The 22,675-nt window shown below is 42.0% G+C and overlaps 4 protein-coding genes across 8 annotated transcripts in view; 1 reads left to right on the top strand and 3 right to left on the bottom strand.

Annotated features, from left to right (window-relative positions):
• Positions 1-11,120, bottom strand: part of LOC108098590 (diacylglycerol kinase eta) — a 42,977-nt gene extending 31,857 nt beyond the window's left edge. The window contains 2 exon segments of the mRNA XM_017201643.2: positions 6,232-6,345; positions 10,020-11,120. Of these exon segments, the coding sequence (XP_017057132.1) occupies positions 6,232-6,345; positions 10,020-10,259 (354 nt within the window). The 5' untranslated portion in view covers positions 10,260-11,120.
• A 1,760-nt stretch (positions 11,121-12,880) lies between these two features.
• On the bottom strand, positions 12,881-14,134 carry LOC108098642 (pyridoxine/pyridoxamine 5'-phosphate oxidase). The gene is made up of 2 exons (XM_017201716.2): positions 13,320-14,134; positions 12,881-13,133 (listed from the first exon to the last, which is right to left on the bottom strand). The coding sequence occupies exons 1-2, from the start codon at positions 14,022-14,024 to the stop codon at positions 13,065-13,067; spliced, it is 774 nt and encodes a 257-aa protein (XP_017057205.1). The 5' UTR covers positions 14,025-14,134; the 3' UTR covers positions 12,881-13,064.
• Positions 14,135-14,354: 220 nt separating this feature from the next.
• LOC108098643 (pyridoxine/pyridoxamine 5'-phosphate oxidase) lies at positions 14,355-15,484 on the bottom strand. Of its 2 annotated transcripts, XM_017201717.1 has the most exons (3): positions 15,370-15,484; positions 15,249-15,308; positions 14,355-15,181 (listed from the first exon to the last, which is right to left on the bottom strand). In XM_017201717.1, coding segments are annotated over exons 1-3 (741 nt in total). In that variant the 5' UTR covers positions 15,371-15,484; the 3' UTR covers positions 14,355-14,501. The 2 variants fall into 2 exon arrangements, with proteins under 2 accessions (XP_017057206.1, XP_017057207.1); XM_017201718.1 differs by having other exon boundaries at positions 15,249-15,484.
• A 1,015-nt stretch (positions 15,485-16,499) lies between these two features.
• Positions 16,500-22,602, top strand: LOC108098623 (arrestin domain-containing protein 17). Of its 4 annotated transcripts, none has more exons than XR_001771861.2 (6): positions 16,500-17,273; positions 18,129-18,481; positions 18,930-19,815; positions 20,314-20,430; positions 21,489-21,844; positions 21,929-22,602. XR_001771861.2 is itself a non-coding variant. In XM_017201693.2 (6 exons), exons 3-6 carry the CDS (start codon positions 18,206-18,208, stop codon positions 21,626-21,628), a joined length of 1,419 nt encoding a protein of 472 aa, XP_017057182.1. In that variant the 5' UTR covers positions 16,500-16,752; positions 17,202-17,273; positions 18,129-18,205; the 3' UTR covers positions 21,629-22,602. The 4 variants fall into 4 exon arrangements, 3 of the variants coding, with proteins under 3 accessions (XP_017057182.1, XP_017057181.1, XP_017057183.1); XM_017201693.2 differs by having other exon boundaries at positions 16,500-16,752; positions 17,202-17,273; positions 21,489-22,602; XM_017201692.2 differs by having other exon boundaries at positions 21,489-22,602.
• Positions 22,603-22,675: the final 73 nt, after the last annotated feature.

Below are 22,675 nucleotides of genomic sequence, written 5' to 3'. Positions count from 1 at the left end.
CCGACGCAAAGTGTCAGCCAAATGGCTGCTAACGTCACATTTGGCATTGTGGGGCCGAGTGGAATGTGGTAATGCACACTATTTTTACCAACCGCATACCACGTTAATTAATTAGACTTTAATTATGAATTATCATGGGAAGTTATTTAATATGATGAGGTTACTTTTTAATTTTAAATTATAGAACGAAACAACTTCGACAATTTAATTTTTCTGGTGCAATTTGGTTTCATTTAATTATTCCGCCACTTGTAAATACTATTTTTAGTTTTTAGTGTTTTGGAAAAGTTCAGAATTGTAAATTGTTGAGATATGATTGAACTTTACCCTAAAAGCTTTTAATTTTGTAGTTTTTAATTAGAACTGTAATGCCGGTAGAATAAGCAGTGGCTATTTGCAAAGTTTTATTTAATACTCATCGTAAAGTCTTTTATATCATAAACACGCTCGTGCGACTACTGTCGGCTTAATTATTATTTTCCTAATCCTGCCCAACAATAAAATGCGAACATGATTTGCCAATTTAACGAGCCCATGAGCCCGAAGGAAAATTGGCTAATATGAAAAGACCAAAAGGAAAAGGAGTTCTACATGCGGGGAGAACTTAATCCCCCGGCAACACTCGAGCACTTGTACACCTGGGCACAGGACACTGAATACTGACTACTGACTACCGAAAGGACACACAAATGGCAATGTGCTCATTGTCCACTGCTAACGTTACACGCGTTGTTCGAATGGAGCGGGGCGCCATGTAAATTTTTCAACACACTAAACACAGTAAACATTTGCCCACCGCCGCAGGACATCATGCTCAGTGTAGGTGTGCCTCTACGTGTGTGTGTGTATGGGCACGCACATGCCAGGACAAAAGTGCTGATAGCATTCGAGGCACGCAATCATTGGCCGCAGGCTAAGCGAATGTACACATAGGTGTACACTTACAAAATAATAACTCCTACAACCAATATAAGTTAACTTCCTTTTTTAAAGAACAACAATGAATTACAAAGCTAATTTTTTTCAATTTGTTTCCTTTTTAGATTTATATGGACTGTAACTTGTTTCTGGGAATAGCGAATGTGCTTTTAAATCAGAGAAGATATAATTAAATTAAAAAAAAAAACAGTCCAGATAAATTCAAATAATTCTTTGGTTGGAAATAGGGTTATTGCTAAGATTTGTATCTTAAGGTGCCACTTAAATAATAAAACGATGTTTCAGTTATAATAAAGTAATTTTGCCTTTGTATAGAATCTTTTGTAAGACATCTATGAAAACAGCATTCTTTGAGTGCAGAACCTACAAGGAGCATATGGCTCAGGTAAGTCCTGCAGTCCATTATGAGGCAGAGTTTACTCTGGTATCGTTTTCATCATGCCACACACATGTCGCACTCACTGCGCCTTTTAATTTTCGCCTTTCGTGCCGCTTGCCCCGTTGATAAATATGCACACAATTATCTTGGCTGAAATGTCACTTTGGCTGATTGTTTGGCAGCCTCTTGTTGCCATTTAATACGCATATGCTCCTCGTTCTGGAATGGCTGTGTGGCTAGGTAATTAGCCAGAAAGTACCCCATTTTCCATTGGAGGGAACGGGCTTAACGAGAAGTTGGCAGTTCGCAAACCAGACAACGCCAGACTCAGACAAAAGGTCAGTGCTCTTTTCTGAATTGGTTGCGTGTGTGTGCCAACTGTTCGGAGTCAATTATATATTTGTCTGGGGCGAAAGTTATACAAATAGGAAAAAATGTTACGAGTAAGGGGACAAAGCATCCCTATATCCCTATCTGGACATTCATCAACGTCTGTTCCGCCAAAGTTTAAATTAATGTCTTAAGCTCGAGCTCCACTAGCGCGCATTAATTAAATTAGCCAATTAAAAGTTTTTGTAGGCCCACAAATCTTACACATATAATGTGTTTGTTCCTGGATTATGCGAGCGAATGCCGTCGGAAACTTTGGTAAGCCCCGGACAAATCATTTACCCCAAAGCGGTATTGAAACGAGAATAAATGGAAATGGGCCTGGAAGCTGGCTAAACTTACCCCGAAAAACACACAGAATATTGATTTAGCGGTGACTTAGGCGTTTAGTTTATGGTTTTTGGAACTGTTGCTTCTCCGGTTTACGACTGAAAGTTTCACCGTCTTCGTTTCCTTGGCTCACATCTTACGATTTCGAACTCACACACAAAACTTGAGGCAATGGCTTAAGGAGAACTCCTTATCGCCGCCGCCTCGCAGACGGAACCGAAGCAACTATTTAATTGCTTTTAGAGTTCTTCTCCACTAACACTAATTGTAAATGATTTTTTATGTAAGCTTATCGATGTAGCGCTTCGTCGATGGTTAAATAATTAATTATTCGGCCTGGTAGGCTCCCTCCTCGGCTTCCTCTTCTGTTGATGTTGATATTGATGGTGGTGTTGCTCTGGATTTCGCTGCTGCTGAGTTGTGGCACATTGCTTCGTTGAGTTTGAACTGAGCTCAAGTCCTGCCAAGCAGTCGCTTTTATTGGCCCTCCGAACTCACCACACAGAGACATGCTGGCTGCCTGCTTTCCGCTCCCTTCCATCTGCCTGCCATGCGCCCGAAGGACCCAAATATTTACAGGTGCGCTGGGCTCCGGCGGGGGAGGTGTCCTGCAGGCAAAGCTTTTCTTACACCGAAAAAACAAAAAGGGTCGCAATGGTTGATTTCTACTTTGATTGGTTCAGCCAATGGTTTCCTTCAAATAGGGCTTAAAAAAAACCTTTTATTTTAGAAATAAATTTGTAGGCATACATAAGGTGCCCTAGTGTAAAAGCTTTTCTTCCTTTTCTTGATTGCTAGAGGAAGCTTACAAAAAAAAACTTGTTAACAAAAACAATTGTTATCTTTCTGAAAGGAACAATAATAAGGCATACTTATTGAACCATTGATGATTGAGCATTCAATTAAGTATTTGTGTTATTTTCATTTTTGTTTGCTATTGAAATATAACGCTTAGATTAGGATTTATAAAACTCTTTTCTTGATTGATTTGGCAACCCTAGTGGGAGAGCTTTCCCGCTCTCTTTCAGGCGAAGAAAGCTTTTACGTTTCAAAACAAAACTCACACACTGACAGCCAGCTTCTCAGTCCTTTTGCGTGGGAGCGCGCACATGGCCAACAGCCGAGTACTACGACTTTACAACTGTGGTGGGTTTTCCCCATAACGCGTGCACTGCCAAAAAGAAGAAGAAGCATAATAAGCCGAAATGAGCTTCGCGAGTTTTGGGCCAAAAAGAACGAGGACGACCGAGAGAAAAAAGTGTCGAAGGAGCGGTTTAAGGAGAAGGCTGCGATGAAAACAATGCAAACAAAAATTTGCGCTTTTACGAGCAACACAACCATCATCAACATGGGCATCAGTATAAGCATCAGCTAGTCATCCATCCCCCACCGCCGCAAAATGCTTTCCCTTTTTTTTACCAACCCGGCAAAGGTTTATCCTTTTTGTGCCTCAACTTAGGACCGACTTAGGTTTGGCCGCGTATTTGTCTGGCACGCGTAGTTCGGTCTGTCTTTCCGTTTTGCCGTCTTGTTTTGACCCGTTTCCCGTCTGGGCCTTTTTATTGGAGTTTACTACGGCAACAAATTGCCCACCGTTTAAGCCACTTGGGCACAACATGGCGTATGCGTAATTATAATTGAAATTTCGTGCCTACGCTTAATGAGTTCCCAGGCACTTTTCAGCCATCCAAGGAATGCGAGCGGCGGTGTTATTAACCTTTTAATAAAGCGGCACCTCCGGGTCTATTTATTGGGCATCAAACAGAATTTTTAATCAAAATAATCTGCTGGCTGCCGCTTGGTTTGACTTCCCCGCGCGTCAAGCACTAATGGGGCTAATAATTTGGGTGTCTTGGCAACCTGTCATTACATTACCAAATACTTAATGTCAGGAGAGAGGCGGAGGAGGAGGGGGAAGGGGAAGGGGGTGGGGTAATTCTAGGGACGCCTTCGACTTGTTGCATAATGGAAACGCGTCATCGCAGCTTCAAACAAGGCCAGTGTGCACTCTAATGCTTCGCATTGTGCAAACATGAAAGCCGTACACGGCGTATACGTAATGTTTTCATAGCTCCTTCACAACGGCAAGCTGGGCGCTGAAGAGCCTGCTGCCGATTTCAAAGTTTACGAAATAATTGTATTTTACGCTCGAAGCGTGCTTTGATGCTGGATTGACGTCAATCGCAATTGGATGGGTTGCAGTTGCAGTTGCACAAGAGCGTGGATTAAGAGCGAAATGGAATCGAACTCAGTGGAAATGCGTTGAGTAATCAGTTTAAGGCTTAAGCTTTCGATCGGACCAATTCAAGTCCGAAACTCAAGCCGGGGGGCCAGCCATAAATAATTGACTTACCAGGCAATTAGCTTCGTTAATATGATTAATGACAGCCCTGCCGCAACCGAGTTCATTTGGCATTGACAGGGGAGGCGGTTCGATTTATTGAGTCACTAAAAGCCACTGCAATCAACTAGCAGCCGGCAACCTTTGGCCCCAATAGTGCCACCGAAAATTCACCCACATTCTGATTCCATTACGGTGGCGGTGCCATGTAGGGCGGGCATTTTAAAAGCATTCATTATTGATGAAAAGAGCACTGCACGCAATAAACCAATTTATTGTCTGTCTCACCTGTCTGGCGGTTCCCCCTTTTAACCTTTAGTCCCGACCACCCCCCTCGCCCACATTCCTTTCGACATTGTTTTGCCTTCAAGCGGTAATTTCATTTGGTAATTATATCCTGCAAATGGCTGCAGCGCAATTCGAGAGTGCAAAACGCAAGGACCATGTCTCTCCCCAGGCCACCAATGTGAAGGGTCATATGGAAAAAGGTGAAACCGAGTGGGGTTGAGAACAGTCCAGCAATCACCATCGACCTCTGCCGTCACGTATTCATTTTCAGCGGGAAATGGCAAATGAAAAGGTCTTATTTCTAACCTAGAGCAGCAAACGCGTTGGGTTGTCATTTTTTTTTTTTTTTGATATAAACATAACGTTGAAAAACGTTTTAGCGTTTCATATATAGTAATGGGAATGGGCGTATGGTTACCTCAGTATTTAATTATATATAATTTTTTTACAGTGATGCAGTCCAAACTAAAAGTATGGCAAACATAAAGTATTTTATACTCTATAAGTCGAAGAAAGCACTTGCGACCCCATAAAGTATATACTCGTACATTCTTCATCAGGACTATCCAACAAGTCGATCTATGTATGTTTCTCTGTCTGTCCTCGCGGAAACTATAAGAGCTAAGATATTGATGTTAAAAATGTATGTTATTCGTATGCAGCGCCAGTTTGTTTAATGTCTGGGCCACGCCTACTTTTAAGCCCTCAAACCGCGAGACTCTGTGGCGCCCACAGATTTAATGCCACAGCTTTAGCGTTCGATTTTTTTTTCCTTTGTCACTCCACCTGGGAGCATGGGCCTCTACAAAATTTTTTATTTTTTGTCAGAAATTTCGTATTGAATTCAGCGTTTTTTTGATTTAACTGGTGATTAGCCAGAAGCGACTTATCCTAGTGGTGGGGATTCTAGTATAAAAACGAACGTCATATTTTAAAACTAGCCACGGCTTATTTTACGCCCACCAGCTCGGGTAAGCCCGCCCCTATTTCGGCACCAATAACTTACTGATTGCAGGCACCTACGCTAATGCAGGCACCTAATCCAATGTAGGCACCCTTCTTAATGCCTGCACTATCCGCGTCAAATTGTGGCTCTGTATCCGATGCAGGTGGCTCAATTGTTTTTGATTCCACCTCCGCAACGGAAGGGTAAGGTGACGGATGGGTGACGGATGGGGCACACCACCATATCTAAGTACGGGGTACCGTACAAAAAAAAAAAAATATATTGTTTTGAAAAAACAAAAGTTACCAGGGCAAGGCGATACTGCTATAACTATAATTTAATTTTCAGATTGCCGCGTTATGATTGCATGGCAATTAAACTTGTTTTAAATAGCTTGTGACTAGACGGTATCATTGCCCAGATTTATAGCTTTCTTTAGCCGAATTATATAGAACCTTATTTCAATAACATAATAAATTAATATTATATTATTAGTAGTAAAAAAGTTTAATCTTTTAAAAAAAACATGGTCCTTTTTTACACAAGCTTCCTTTTTTGCCCCTTCTGGAAAACAGTTCTTATCTCGTGCGATATTTTTTAGATCGCATTAAAACTTACCTTTTCATCTTTGGCGTAAAACAGCATATTGCGCTTGAGGCGAAAGTATCGGCGTCGCCAGCGCTGAAAGGACCAAGTGTGCTTCAGCAGGAATCCCTCTTTGATGATGGCAGCCTGCAAGGAACGAAGAACGCAGTGAGTGCAGTTTGAGCTTGGCTATGAAAACACTCCATCAGCCAATCACCCGGGCCAATTAGCAATTGATGAGCTGACACTGCATGGACCAGAGCGAATGAGCCCGGGGTAATAATAATGAGAAGCTCGGCATGTAGCAGACACAGATGGGACCTGGCACTAAGGACCCAGAACTCAGGACACAGAGCCCAGGACACTGGACACAGGACACATCGGTCAGCAACTCCGACGCTCTCTGCGGGATCCGTCACTTGCAATCTTCGGCTGAAAGTCAACAAATAATTGGCTGCAGGCTAACAAAGGCCAATAACAAGTGAGGAAAAGGGGGAAAGCGGTGGTCAATATGGCCAGCAATCAATTGTGCAAACAAAGAACAACCACACACAGCTTTTGCCGCTATTCACACGTATTTGCGATGTATAAAAGTGTAAATAAGCGTGGCACGAAAGGCGACAAAAGTGACAATAATCTGGGCCAATTATACGACAAACAAACTTTTTGATTCGGGCAAATTTTGCGACTTGCCTGGGCGGGACTATAGAAATCGATCCAAATGCCGCTGGCTGAGTGCACAAAGTTGCAATCCGTTTAAGTTTTGGGCGGGGTTCAGGCCATCCAGCCTCGGGCTAAAAGGAAATTCAGCGGCAAATAATAATGGAAAATCGTTGGAGAAATCAACGGACATTGCAGCGAATCAAGTTGCAGCAAATCCATTTGCTGTTCTGTTTGTGCAGCAAATAGCAGAGGAAAACGGAAATGTTTACTTAGCCAAGAAACGGAGAGCTGGCTTTAAGGACATACGTGACTTTAGTGATTTTAGCGGAAGGAGGAAAGAACAACCCTCTTTAAATTAAAAGTTTGACCTCGATGGAAATTGAATTAAGTTGATAATTCTCGCCGCACAAGCAGGAGCTAAGCCTTACTGTGACTAAAAATCAAAGTTACTGGCTATCATGCCAAGATAAATCATCGTCAATCAATCATGTGGCACGGCCATGAGGCCAATCGCTGACACATCAAGTATACGCCAAAGTGGCCATGGATAAAGCCCACAAAGCCAGAGTCCATCAGCCAGCCAACAACAGACAGCGCGGTGATGATAAGCAAGTTTGAAATTTTCGTTAGTCGGGTATTGATTTTGATTTAGGGCCACCTCACCTGCCCCGCCACTCTCTTTCACTTTTTTTTACCTTCACTTTCCGTTGAGGTAAAGAGATACAAGATACAAAAAAGGCCGGTCCATAGATATGAATATGACTTGCTGTTGTTACTCGCTCAGCCGGGCAACGTAAACATAACGTAAGGTTTCCCAACCGTGACTTTTCCTGGCTTTCACTGGCTTTATTCCTTTCATCCGACAAATACATTATGCACAGGGACTCAGCTCTCAAAGCAGGAAAAACAGCTTTAAATTAAAGAAATTAGCTTCTGAGTAAGAGATTGCTTTGATGGCTCACGTGAGCCGCAAAACTGTTGGCCAATTGTCTGAGTAAATAGTCGTAAATAATTCATCCTTTTTTCAACAAGCACGTGGCAAGAAAGGGAGCCAGGCTCAAGGATATTGCGGCAGCGGCCTACTGAAGATGATCCGAAGAGAGAGTCGGAGGACAAGAGTTGGCAAGACTCCTGGCTTTGTTTACACTTTAGGCTTACTTGTTCTTGGATTTAAATGGCTTAGAAAGACGACAGTCGCAGGAGAAAATATGGAATCTTCGTAATAGAACCTGTTTTATTATTCAAGCTATTTCGGATGTTTTAAATAAACTTTGTTAGTTTTATGAGTAATATTTAATTTGTTAGTAGCGTTAAAAAATAAAGATACTTTAGTTCCCGAAGTTTTTAACTAAATATACATATCGACAATTCAATATTTTTGAACTCTTTAAAACTTAGATAAGTCCAGAACGAAAAAAGGTCATAATGTATGAATGAACATACAAAATTGTATTAGAAACTACCGTTTAAAATTTTAAATTAACAAAAAATAAATTGTTTTATGAAGTATTTAAAATTTATACAAAATTTGCTTGATAGTCAAATCTTTTATCAATTCACCGTTCCTAATCGCGTGGCCCGCACTGTGCTCCAACTGTTGAGGTCCTTTCTATTGTCGTATTGTCGCCGCCTTTAGCGTTGGCAGCACGCTACCAAAACGCTGCCATCAAGCCGTGCACTAAGCGGCTTTTGTTCAGCGCTCGCTTATTGTTTTGCGGTTTGACATGTGTAAGCCCCGCACCCCCTATTTCACCCCACCCCCCACCACTCCGGTGGAGGTACATGTGTGTTTATGGGGCCACGCCCCTCTCCACATGGGAGCACTTGAATGTTGCTTGTCTGTCACAATCAGGCAAATGTGTTTTGCCCAGCCCTTGAATGCCATACTATAAATCACAAATAACAAATGCCGTCGCTTAAAGCACAAATTGCAGTTGGACAATCGGGGGCGAACTGTTGAACTGTTGAACTTTTGCCGAAATTCAGGCGTCGGGGTCATCGGCAGCTGAACAGCTGTATAAAAATACAATGCGGATCCAAAGGGCAAAGTTGGGCGGATGGGTCAGTGCAACGATGCGTATAATTAACATCAAATGGCCAGCAACCCGGGCTTCGGCTTTTCCTTTCCCGGTAACATTATTCATACGACGGGGTGGACCGACCGACCAGCTTCAAAGTGACACCAAAACCATAAAGAACTTAATTGAAGCTTTTCTCGGACTTCGCGGAGTTTTTGGGGCTTGCCTTTCTTGCATTATTCCATCATTTTGATTCTTTTATTCGCCAAAACCTGACCGCCGGGCAACTATGGCAACGCTTAATTAAAATACACGGACGGACCGCTCGGCCTTTCTTTCTTTTTTGCCCGCTGCGAACTCAAGTCGATACAATTTTATTTAATTTCGGGCTCCATGGACAGAGAGTCGGATTACATTTTAATAATGCACCTAAATGATGATGGAAGCGGGCGGAGCAATCGCCAAATGGTTGAGGAGGGGGGAGGGGTGGTGTGACCCCTGACCTATGCAGCAGCGACACTAAAATATTTTACCGACTTCTTGAACTGCGCCTCTGACCTTTGGCGGTGGTGCAGCGCACTAAAGTACTTGAAACATAAACTCTCGACACACGCAACTCGCATATAAAGCGGCTGCCACGCCCCCTTCCTCCTCGTGCAGCACGCCCCCTCTGGCGTTTGCCAGTTTGCATGCAACTTCCGCTCCAGAAACTTTAGCGAGGACGCTCCGTTGCACCGCCATGGCAAGTCCTGTGACAAAGCCGTAGGACTCTTGACGCACGGCGAAAAACGAAATGATTTCCGCTTTGTGTTGCTGCCTCAAATTACACTGCGCTTCTTTTACTTGCAAGATATTGTTAAGTGTATCGTTAGAAAAATGAAATGATAAGCCCTTAACTACCATATTTCAAAATTCCTACAAAAACTGGTTTTCCTTATTAGAAAATAGTTCATCCAATAGAATACAGAAATTTAAAAAAATTGCCTTGGACATAAAGCCATAACAACTAAGGTTAAAAACTTAAAAAAGCCTTTAAAATGACTTGAGTAGAAGCTTTTAAAAAACTATAATGGTTTTACCAGAAGTTCCCAGGCACAATAACACTTAGCAAAAATATATAGAATACATCTTAGTACCCACCAGGTTGTTAGTGCACTTGGTGGACATGCGGCGCTGGAAGAGGCGCGCGGGCTCCGTTTCGATTTCGGACTCCGACTCGGACTCGTCGCCATCGTGGCTGATGGCGATGATCGGGATGATGGGCACGGGGGAGATGCTCCCGGAGCTGCAGGCGCTGCTCCTGCCGCTGCTCGGACTGCTCCTGCGGGAGCCGCGGGGGCTGCGCTGCACGTGGAGTGTGTCCAGCTTTAAGTGGGCCATTGTCGGGAGGCGGGACTCCTTTGCATATCCCCACGCACAATCGGGCTGTCACGTTGCAAGGACACGCGGCTCTAAACACTCAGCACTCAGCACTAAGCACTCAGTGGCGAACAAAGCGAGGGATCCAGGCGTTGAGTAGCCGCCGTGTAGCCGCAGGTGGCCGTTCCATTTGCAGCTGGTCCTGCTTATGTAAAAAGTTTCCCCCTCGGCCCCTTTGGACACACCCCCTGATTCGCAGGACAAAGGCGAATAGCAGCACACACTCGCACTTTTCGGGGAAAAAGGACTCCGGTTTCTAGTCCTTTGTCGTTTGAATGCGGCCAAAGTTCCTTTATTCAAATTACAATAATTGCTTGAGCACTTAAAAAGTATACGATATCAGTTCAATAAGTTTAGCAAAAATACTGGCACACCGACACACATGTATATAACTATATATAATGTATATATTTGATTAAGCCACTCTAACTAATTTGCAATGGGAAAAAAGTACACCACATTCAGAGAAACAAATTGTCTGGCAAAAACTGCCGCACACCGAACACTCACAGTTCACATTTAAATTCACATTCAAGATTACACTAACGATAATTGAAATTGCGTTTTTGTCCTTAATTATTCCGCCACTTGCCACTTCCGCTCCCCCGCAATTGTATATTGTATATGTACAAAATTCTACACTAGCTCGCCGCCTCGAGTTATTGTTTCAGTATTTTGTCTATTTTTATTTGCTGGTGGGGCTCCACTGCTCCGCTCTGCTCCTTCTGCTCCCCGCCGAAGTTTGCTCGGAACTGAGAAACGGACCGAGTCAGGACCTCGAAACTGAAACTGCCGGAGCCGCGCGGCGAACTGAACGAGAACGAGACCGCAACCCTCACTGTTCACCGTTCACCGTTCGCTGTTCGCTGTCAGCTGCCGTGGCTTGAAGCGGAGTGGGCCTGGCCCTCAGCCAAAGCAAGGCGGCAGGCTGGCGACCAGGGTTGCCAGGTGGGGAAGGAAAATTAAGGATGAAAGAGAAATATCAGGGCTTAATTTTTACAAACTAATACTCTTGAGATTCATGCATACACTTTTCCAAATTGAAATTTATTTTATTTATTTGATATTCTATTGTTTTGAAATTAATACCGACCTTTAAAAGCTTATAGTCCCAAGCGTCGACATTTTAATTAATTTGTATTTTTTAGGTACTAAAGTAATTAACAATGAGAAACTACATGATAATAATATTCTGTTTTGTATATTTCTTTTTGTTACATAAATGTATCTATTATTTTTACTATAAGTATGACAAAATTATTTAAGTTTGATTCAACTTATTTGTATAGTTTTCAACAAGTTCTATACTTTATAATAATTTATACAAATTTTAGTTTTCTTATATATTTTCTCGACACATTCCCGACTCAATACCTGGCATCCCTATCTATTGGAACTAGCACGCAACGAAAGTAAGAAATATTCATTATCCTTGCCAACAAGTTTTCCTGCTCTTCGCGCTTTCCACCAGAGAGCCACAGAGAGATAGAGAGAGAGAGAGATGCACCAAGAGAGAGAGAGAGGCAAAGGCAACACACACCCACCCAGAGAGAGAAGCCGATAAAGGACGAAACAGGACGAGCAAAACAAAACGCCGGAGAGACGAAGGACTGGAGAAAGCGCAGACGAGGACAAAGTAAACAGGAAAGCCAAAAAATGAACCGAGGAAGGAAGCGAACGACTGACAGAGCGATGGCTACAATTACAAAGGAGTGCAAAGGCAAATTTGTAGAGTGGGCGCAAAATGTGGGTGGTGGTTGGGGACTGTGGGGTGTGTGCTTTTCCGGCCTTGCGCTTTGGCTTTCACTATTTGTTGTCTGCTGTCGCTACCGCTGCCGCTGCCGCTTGGCCTCCACAGCGGAATGCCTCCACATCTTTGTGCACCACATCCATCCATCCATCCATCCATCCCACATTTCCCGGCGGGCATTACTCTTTGCGCTTGACTGCACCCGCCTATTTATTTTATTAAATTTTTACGTGCCCACACAGCCTCACGTGCATTGGGCATTTCCACAGGACACCCAGCCAAGGACATCCAATTAGGCGAGCTGCGGGCCTTTAACGCATTTTAAACGCGATCCAGTTCTGCTTGAAAACACGAAAGCTTTTATTTAAATCCAATTTGGCAACGATGCGCTGATGACATAAGCTCCCTCGGCGGTTAATTCATTGGCAGCTCGGCTGAAATTAATTTACTTTTCCCTCACGTTAACACCTTTCCATTAATGGACTGAATTATTTAATCTGGTCAATAGTTGGATAGTGATTAATTAACCAAATGCATTAACTGAGTCCTTAAATTAACCGGTAGCCAGTGCGTAAAATTATAAATAGCAAGTAAAGAAACATAGCATAATGTCGTTTTTGAAGCTTCAGCTTAAATATGAATATACTTTTAAACTGATGGATAAAAGATTATATAGAAGTAGCTAAGTTGACAGTATACGAGTATATGCATATCCAATTATAATGTTTTAAGCATTGAGCCTCTGAGTTTACAAGTTTTTATCGGTAATATAGTGGAAATTTTTTTAACTACCTTCTTTGCAATTATTTGATTTGGTCAAACCATAGTAGGCTAATTAGTAAACCGTCTCATTTATTTGTTTTGATTAGTTGGACAATTGATTTTAATTGAACTAAAATTTAGCCTTGAATGGAAATGCACACATAACAGGATGGCCATGAAAATAATAAGTGGAATTTTGAGTTATCACATAGAGAGGATATTCATGCCGAATCGGTTTTTAAGGAATTTCCACTTCAGTTTTCCTCAGACATATCATAGACCCAATCTTGTCTCTCTGCTTGAACGTTTCCAACTCTCGCTCCCTGAAATGATATTTATTAAGTGGGATTAAGTATTATAAAAGTTGTTCAAACTTAAAACTTTAAATAATAAGACAAGTATCTTAAGATCGAAGTATTTAATTAGTATTTTAAAACCCAGTGTAAAGCTTCTCAAATTGCAATTCTAATTTTGAAAACAAGTTAGAGATTTTGGTAGTCATGACTTACCCTTGGCATTTCCAGGCAGCGGCGGAAGCGCACTCGAGTCCTGCCCGCCTTCTGTCCGCTGAGCATTCCGAACTCAAAGAGGCTGGGCGTCAGGATGAAGCCACCCCAGTTGGGCGGCATGGGGATCTCCTCCGGAGCCCTGCCAAGCCAGTCGTTCAAGCGCTGCACGATCCGCGCGAGGAACCCCGAGCGGGACTGCCAGTCGGCAGCGGCGTAGCGCGGTCCATGGGTGATGCACATCTGGATGTGGCGGGGGTATCGGCGGAACTGCTCCTGCGCCTCCTGGTCCGACAGCTGGTGGGCCGAGCCCGCTATGCGCACACTGCGCATGAGTGGCGCCCAGTTGAAGTGCAGCGACACGTGCGGATTGGCGCTGATCTCGCCCGCCTGCCGACTGCCCAGGGTTGTGAAGAACGTGATCCCGTCGGCACTCACCTCCTCGATGCTGGTCAGCCGGGTCACAGGCTCGCCCGCCTTGTCCACGGTGGCCATGCAGGCGAGGCGCGGTCGCACCTGAGGCGCCTCCTTCTGGGCGTTTATCAGCCAGTTCTGGAAGATCACGTACGGCTCGTCGTAGACGCGTCTTTCTTCACTGTCCTCCTTGATCAACTGCTGGGCGACTTGACTGGCATGCTGGCGAATGCGGCACAGCGATCCGGAGGACCAAACCACGCCCCAAAGCCTTTGTACTAAAACGGACGACATAATAATTTGAAACGTGACGAGCCACTTAAAATTTGCTATTTTATTTGAGAAACTTTTGCATACGAAAACGAAAAGTTTACTATTCCCTTTGATATCAAAACTATTTGTATACGCTCGGATTTGACTTCTAAAACTGAAAGTTATAAAAATTTTCTGTGCAGAAAATTATGATGCTTTAAGCGCCTTGTACACAATCTTAACCATTTTGAACTGTATATTACCGCATAGAATGCTGATTTATACTCACTAAACTCTTCCTTCAAATTTCTCACCTAAAACTTACCATATACGACTTACTTAAACCTGGTTAAAAAGATGATTAGCTATAGATTAATTGAGATATTTCCCGTCTTTCTGGGTTTACATTTATTCTCAAAAAAGCTTTAAAATGCGCTCAATTTCTACGATAATTCATAATTCATCTACATTTGGAAGACATAGTGAATGCAACCGTTGCGTAACTGCCGATTCCTGTGCTTATGGAGCGAGCCGCTCGTAGACCCAGCCATCCTCCCCCTTGTGGACCAGTTTCCCATCGACCTCGGATTCCACTCCATTGCCTCGTCTGAAACGAATGCGATCGTGAAGGCGGTCGGTCTGGCCTTGCCAAAATTCGATGAGGTCGGGACGCACTAGGTAGCCGCCCCAGTTGGGCAAGGGAACCTCTCCGTCGGGACCCAGTTTCGCCTTGATTTCCGCCTCTACTTCATCCAAGTAGCCACGCGAGGGAATCCGCTGGCTTTGCGGACTGGCAGCGGCTCCAATTTGACTGGCCCTGGGTCGTTGGTGGAAGTACTTGAGCGAGTCCTCCACCGGAATCTTCTCTGCCACGCCCTCGATGCGGACACTGCGACGCAAAGGCAGCCAGTAAAAGGATATGGCCACGTTGGGATTGGACTTGATCTCCTCCGCTTTGCGACTGCCGTAGTTGGTGAAGAAGGTGAATCCCTCGGCGGTGGCTTCTTTGACCAGAACATATCGATTGGATGGCTTCCCCGCGGGACTCACGGTGGCCAAAGCAGCGGCATTGGGCTCCAGTATCTCCGGAGTTTTTAAAGCCAACTCTAGCCAATCGCGAAAGACAGAAAATGGATTTTTCACATCGATGTTCTCCTCCAGAAAGGCATCCTTGCGCTCACGGTACTTCAGGCGAAGTGCTAGTATGTAAAATATAATCAAACGTTAGAGGAAACTATACGCATAAAGATCTACAGAAATAATCACCCGAAAGGTTCTCCACAGAGGTTTCCTGGCTCATCCTGCGAACTATTTGCAGCAACTTCACTGTTTTTGTAGGGTTTATGTACTTATTAGTTAAACCTGCACAGATCACGATCACACGTACTTATTCAAGGTCAGTTTTTAGCTTATCGGGTGGTGAAATTGTTATCTTCATTCGCTAATTCAAAATTTTTATTGGAAAACAAAACAATTTCCAAAAACAGCTGTTCGCTGCCGCGATGCCACACTGGTGGATAAAGAAGACGGTTTTGCCAGGGATACCAAAAATATCGATAAGTCAGTTTTTGCAATTTTCTTTTAAATATATTTAATATAATTAAATTTTATTTTAAATTAATAAAATGCAACGTAGAAGATACCAGGCCTAAATAATAGTATTAGGTTTTCGCGGATGTATAACTAAGGTTGTTAATAATTTAAAGAACAACTATAATCAAATAAATAGATGGGACTTACTTCTAAGAATGATAATAAATTGCATTTTGAATGTTTTTTTCCATATGAATATATTGCCGTATCCTTAAAAAATTAATATAAGTTCTTTTGGTATTTAAAAAAAATACTTTTCAAGAATTTTCCGCTATGTGTCGCCTAGATAACGTTTGGCGAAAGGTGTCGCCACTGTTCGTTGGGTTTTCTCAATAGGGCTCTGTGCGATTTTGTCGCTAGATGTCGTTATTGCAGCATAGAAAATTTGCCGATAGAAGTCTCCACTACTAAAAAGAAAAACGAAAATTGTACAGCACTGTTTACACTCAAAACTTAAACTTGAATGTTCATAAAAAGGTAAACTTTTTTATTTTAATTTCTCATATTTTCATATAGGGTTTTTTTGTTAACTTATGTTTTTTCGGGTACCGGCTGACCAAGAGAGTTGAGATATAAAAATATACATTAAAATATTAAAGAAAAGTTTTTCTACCATACCCATTTCCCAATTTGCAGCTTAAGTTAATTGAAGCGCAATCTTTGTATAATTAAAGTGTTTGAATAAATTAAACAATCGAAGATATCAACTCTGGCAAGGCAAAAAGGACGCTGTGAAATGCGAAAAATGTGTACAAAAACAAACACCGCAAGCACGTGTGCGTGACTCTCAGCCTGGCGGATTGCTCACTCTCGCTCTCCGGGGGTTGTTGTTTTGGCGAGCGGCGAGTCCTGTCGGCTTGCACGAATATCCTGCGCTCGGCTGACAGCTTTGACAGAGCAAATCCAACACGAACGGCTGCTGGACGTGTTTGCTGCGAGCTGCGAGCGAATTGAATCGAATCGAAACGAAGCGCCAGGAGAACGGAGCTCAAGCCAGAAAACATAGGGATAGGCGGACGCAGAGTCAGACAGACACAAACAAGGGGGCCACAGAAAAAGCAACAGAAATAATTAATACTCCCCGCCCGGGTTAATGTTGCGAATATTTCGAAAATTTCCATAGACGCGTCAAAGTGATTGCCCCGTCGTTTGAGTGCGTGCAGAGAAAAGTGGAAAAGTAGGTTACGGCGGAAAGAATTCTGAGGTCGGACGGTCGGTCGCTCGGTGGCTCGGTGGAAAACGTTCACAAATTTTCTGTGTGCATGTGTGTAGGCCGCTGGGTGCCAAGAAAATGCAGTGCGAGTGCCACAAAGGCGACAAAGGCAAAGTGCAAATGGCTTGATAGCAAATAGCAAATGAACGAGCCAGCCCATTTCCCAAATACTTCGATTCATACGCTCCAGCCGACAAGGGAAAAGTGATATTTTTACAACTGTGGCCTGCTTTTTGCACAGTCCCAAGTACACACACAACCGAACACACAACCACACACACACACCCGCACTCACACAGACAGACGGACAGGGGGAGGTAACGAGCGGAACACACACACACAGTCACACACGACAACTATATAGCAATATATGCCCATTGAGTGCCTTATATCATTTGATAATAATCCACAAGGTGTCTACTATGCCGGACAGGAGCTATCCGGCGTTGTTGATCTCGACGTCGACGCCACGCGGCGCATTAAAGGTAAGCTTCACCGTAAAATTTTATGGAAAATGAGTCACGGGGCGTATGAGTGATGTGGTCACTTGATATTTCGGTGCAGCGTTTCGCTTGCATTCGAATGCACGAAGGACACCAGCTAATGGCAATATTAAAATGTGTCTCCCCCCGGACAGCGTTTTGAACTTGCCGTGCCATTAATCGTTACCCCGCTCCCCTTTCCCCACTCCTCTCCTCTCCACCGGAAAATATATGGCTGTGTCTCTGCCACAGTGGAATATTCTGCAGTTGTTGTGCTCCTCTTGGCATGCCGCCATTTTCGTTTATCCATGAACTCGTTAAAGGCGTGGTTATTTGTAATTTTTTTTTTTGTGAAAAAACAGCTACACTAGGAAAATAGTTGTAATAAAATTTATTCAAAATATATTTAAATTTTATTAATTTAAAATTTATTTGAAACACATAAATATTATTTATAAATTATTTATATAAACATATGTACATATGTATTATTTATTTAAATTTGAAAGCCGTTTTAAGTGTTTGGAATATTATCTCTAGTAAGTTTCTGATCAGAGACTTTTTAAATTATTTAGTTTCTCTGTAATGTTATACAGTAAAAGTTTACTTATCTAAAATTATCCATTATAATGTCAAGCCATCTCGATTTGAAACCACAAATCCGCTTTACTTTAAAATCTTTTATAACTTTAAACATACTTTTTATTTAGTTTTACATTTAAACCGCTAAATTATGAGAATCCCACTTCATTATTTTGAGTGTATGGCGATGAGTCGCTTTACGGCGCTTGCAGCTCGCAATTCAATTTGGCAATCCTTAGTCACAGCGGGCGGGGCGGGGCATCCTCATCCTTGCAGGCATCCACGTCACCGTCAGCGGATATGCCAAGATACGCTGGATAAAAAAGGGATATCCGCGCGACAGCGAGCGCGCCATGTGCCGTGCCTACCGATCGTACCTGTCCTCGCGGTCCTACGTCCTCGGCTCCTGCGCGAACAACTCGAGCATCGACTGGCCGGCCGGCGAGTACTCGTACACCTTCCACGTCATCCTGCCCGACAATCTGCCCACGTCCTTCGACGGCAAGTACGGCCAGATTCACTACGAGATCATCACGACGATCGAGCGGGCCGGTCGCTACCCGAAGGTCTTCAAGCTGCCATTTACCGTGATACAACCGCTGGACCTAAACGCCGATGCTATTTATAGAGTGAGTAGATCCTCAAAATACTTCGTTGTTCAGGAATGTACTTAACAACAAAACTTTAAAGGCTGAATAGTATAGATATAATGTTAGCAACAAAAGTTGTAGTATTGTTTTTGAAACAATATTAATTTGTTAAATATTCAAGTGAAACTAGATATTTTCTTAATTTAAACTGTAGTTAACGAATTTTAAATTTAATTCTAAAAATAGTGCTTTTAGGCTATAAAGTTGAAAGTTCTTTATATCATTTAACTGGCTAATTAAAACTTTTCAGTCAAGAGCTGTAGTAGTTTTTTGAAACAGTACTGAACTTCTTTAATAAGAATGCAAATGATATTGGTATCAAGTTATTGTAACTGAATTTAGCATCAAAATTATTTAAAATATGTTCATGCTTATAGAAAAGCTAAGTGTTTTGAATAAATGTAACTAACCCATTGTTATTTTTCAGGTTCCCTTAGAGATCCTCGATCGGAAGCGCTTCTGGAGCTTCTGCTGTCCGACGGGTCCGCTCACGGTGAAGTTCTCGACGCCGTACTGCGGATACGCGCCCGGGCAGAAGATCCACTTCGTGCTGTACATCAACAACGAGTCCTCGATCGACATCACCGAGTGCGAGGTGAAGCTGAAGCAGGAGGTGAGCTACGAGTCGCACGATCCGCAGCACGAGTACCGCTACGACAAGCACCTGATCGCCAGGAAGCAGTTCGGCAATGTGCTCCGCTGGTCGCGGAAGGTGTACCGGGGCTACCTGGACCTGCCCTCGATACCGCCCACTTCGGTGAAGCCGACGTGCCCCATTAGCGTTAACTATTCGATTAAGATCATCGTGAACCCCACGGAGTTCCACTGGAAGCTGAAGCTGAAGATCCCGTTGACCATCGGCAGCATTCCGATCATGGACGGTCCGGAGGCCCTGCTGCGGTTCAATCGCCAGCAGCAACAGCACCAAGTAGTTAGTCAAAATTTACAAATGTCCACGCAGCAGCGCCAGCGGGATCGTGACCACAATAGGGATAGAGATCGGGATCGAGACCGAGATAGGAATTTGGAACGTGATCGGGATAGAGATAGAGATCGGAATCGGGAGCGGACAAGTGCCTCAGTCCAGCAGCGACGCCTCAGCAGCATCAACAACAACAATCACAATCACGGACGCCTTGTGGGCGGACTACTGCCGACCAATAGCAATATGAATATGATAGTGAATGCCAGTCCCACGCCCACGAGCTCCACGCCCTCATCAACGCCAACGACTGCCGCCCTCAGGCCATCGGCCATGCCAGCGATTTTGGTGACCAGCGATAGCGATAATCCCCCGGACTATATACCCATGAGTAAGACCACCGATCGTACGATTTAGTTTGCCCTTCCAGATGGTATAACTTTGTTTTGGGGAAACCCACGAAGTTAATACGTATCTTTTTGTCATATTTTGAAGTCAGTCTAAATATTTTAGTTTAAATGAGTATTTAGTATTATTATTTAGTTAAGAAGACACAATATTCCTGAAAGATCTATAGTGCTATATAATTCAGTATTATAACATAATGTAACTAATGAACAGCATTTGGTACAAGTAAACTACAAGTGTTTTATTAATACACTTGATTAGATATTTGTTCTGAAAGTTCTAAACAGGCAAAAGTTTAAATAGCGAAAAGTTGTAAATACCAAATATATTTATTTGACTGTGAATTAACTAAACTTATTTAACTAAAGATTTTGTATCATTTAATCCATCTGTATTGGCTTTTTAAATTATATATATAATATACATTAAATTAAACAATTTCTTATCCCGAACTCCTTATTAAAATGAACTCTGTTTGCAGTGCCGCCCTCGTACGAAGATGCCATGGCTCTGAGTGAGAAATTCAGCGATGATACTGAGTTCTTGACCAACGTTAGCATGAGCAGCATTTTGTCCGCTCAGGCTGATGTTACCACAAGTGAGCCCTTTAAGCCGCGTTATCCGGTCTATTACGATTATGAGACACCGACCATACCGCCCGGTAGTGATGATTCAAATGAATCCGACACCTAAAACCCCTCCAATACAAAAACCAAAAATTGTTTACCAAAATGATAAAAAAAAACACCAAAAATGAACCAATCTATTGAATGGCTGAGTGGCTTTTTCTATAAACTCTTATTTTATTCCTTTACTTAATAGTAGTTAGAGCATTTTTCCTAAATGTCTTGTATTTTGTTAAAGTATTGAGATTGTATATTGAAAAGAGATTTTCACACAAGTTGTCCGCTTAAATATGCAAAAGGTAAAATAAAGCCAATCCATTTCTTTAGTCCTTTCTTGTCTGATTTGTTTATTGATTGTCCGATTTGTAAATATACAATATTTCCATAGTTCTAAGTGTCTCTTTAGCTTGTAATCTTCTTTCAATTCAATCTCTTTACTTACCAATAAAATATTCAAATATCGTATTAAAATTTTATTCCAATTATATAAAATTGTGTATCAAAATATTTGCACGTTTAATTAAATTTACTTGTTATAGAAATATCCATGAGTTTTTCGCTAAATTTAAATATTGAACAATGTTTATCTATTCGTAATATTAAATTTATTCCATTACTTTATATTATAATTTACACTAAATTTACTCACTACCAATTAATTGATTGTTTTCAATGTATTATTAACATAATAATATTATCAAATATTTGTACACGTCTGAACCAAATATCGCTATAAATTTTATATAATATTAATCAAGTCGTAGATGCTTAATGAGCGTCTTTAAAGTTTAAGCCAATTACATTAACCAGTAACATTTAAGAATTTTTTAAAGCTTTACCTTAACTTTTCTACTTAATCTTCTATGCATTTCTCTGTTAATTAGACGTAAGCCGAGCAGAGACATTTTCAAAATGTGCTTAACTTGTAAATTTGTTCTCTTGTTACCGCCCCAAAACATGCAACATTTTGCACCGTCCATTCACGACCCCCTCCACCATCTTCCTTCGCGTCGAATCTCGAAAACCGCAGAGAGGCTTTACGATGAGTCCAGTTCCCAGCTTCGTCTCACACTCAGTTGCCAGGATTCGGCGCCGGCGGAAGCGGGAATGGATGAGGAGGTGACCACCAATGCGCCGGGAGGAGAGTCCTTCGCCTGCGAAAAGAAGTGAGACGGCCTGGGATCAAAGGACGTGGGAAGAGCTGCATCAAATGTTAACCAGCAAGGCAACCGCAACAACACTTACATATTTACTCGAAATCAAAATATTATAGAAACGGATAATTCAATACAAGGCGCTAACGTATAGTAGTTCTTAAGTCTGAGGCGTGAATGAAAATTGGATATAGCAAATCGAAAGCATATTTTACAGAACCAAACCAGGAAGGTATATATTTTTCAGAGGAATTAAAACTATGTACACAAACTAATTTAAGTTTTTTTTTTCAAATTATGGCAATACATTATCCAGCCTCTCTTCTATCAACCCAAAGCTAAATATTAAATCTTCTCTTTCCGAATTCTTATTTTATTCAAATCTAAAATACACCTTATATAATTTTAATTTTGAAAAAATTGCAAGCTGTAAGCTGATTTAATATACCACAGTGATCACTGGCTACATATATACGAACAAAGTAGTGAAAAGTTAGATGAAATCCTTTAGCCCTAAGATGAAGATAAGTCCCTTAACAATCTGCACAATTTTACCCAAAGAGAGTCAAAACTAAATACGAAATTAACATTTTCCAATATTGAATACTGTATTTATAAAGTATCTACGATAAATTTACAAGCAAAGTTTAGCCAAATTGTACTTAGTTCTTATTGTTTTACATTCCCTGGTCATACAATCGTTTTAATTGTATTTGGATCAAGTCGTCACATCAGCATACGATTTAGGTGTCTATAAGCGATATTGTCTAACTAATATTTAAAAGTGTCTTTTGCTCTAGTTTATATACAAGCCTTTGGATTTAGATTGTGTAAACCCTCTACTATTATATATACTTTGTACTTCCCTTGATTTGAATGCCAGTCTAACCAGCAATCATATAAGTCTACTCCTAAGTCTTAACTGTCTTCAATTCGATTCAATCCGATTTAATAAAGTTAAACAGCAAAATATATTATGTATACCCCTAAGATACAAACGAACTTTGAGTGGAGGCTGTGGGTTGTATCCTGATAACAGAGTAGAGTATACAGTCAGCTACAA

The sequence above is a fragment of the Drosophila ficusphila genome, unplaced genomic scaffold, assembly GCF_018152265.1.
Source record: "Drosophila ficusphila isolate 14025-0441.05 unplaced genomic scaffold, ASM1815226v1 contig_791, whole genome shotgun sequence".
Classification (NCBI taxonomy): Eukaryota; Metazoa; Arthropoda; class Insecta; order Diptera; family Drosophilidae; genus Drosophila; species Drosophila ficusphila.
This window is presented reverse-complemented; position numbering and strand designations above follow the sequence as displayed.

Excerpts from the sequence above, each read along its gene's own strand:
- LOC108098642 (XM_017201716.2), bottom strand. The coding sequence starts at position 14,024 with ATGTCGTCCGTTTTAGTACAAAGGCTTTGGGGCGTGGTTTGGTCCTCC. Across the intron at positions 13,134-13,319 it reads GCTGCCTGGAAATGCCAAGG|GGAGCGAGAGTTGGAAACGT; the intron begins GTAAGTCATGAC and ends ATATCATTTCAG.
- LOC108098643 (XM_017201717.1), bottom strand. Across the intron at positions 15,182-15,248 it reads CTCTGTGGAGAACCTTTCGG|CACTTCGCCTGAAGTACCGT; the intron begins GTGATTATTTCT and ends TTTACATACTAG.
- LOC108098623 (XM_017201694.2), top strand. The coding sequence starts at position 17,159 with ATGCCCATTGAGTGCCTTATATCATTTGATAATAATCCACAAGGTGTC. Across the intron at positions 18,482-18,929 it reads ACGCCGATGCTATTTATAGA|GTTCCCTTAGAGATCCTCGA; the intron begins GTGAGTAGATCC and ends GTTATTTTTCAG. Across the intron at positions 19,816-20,313 it reads CCCGGACTATATACCCATGA|TGCCGCCCTCGTACGAAGAT; the intron begins GTAAGACCACCG and ends CTCTGTTTGCAG.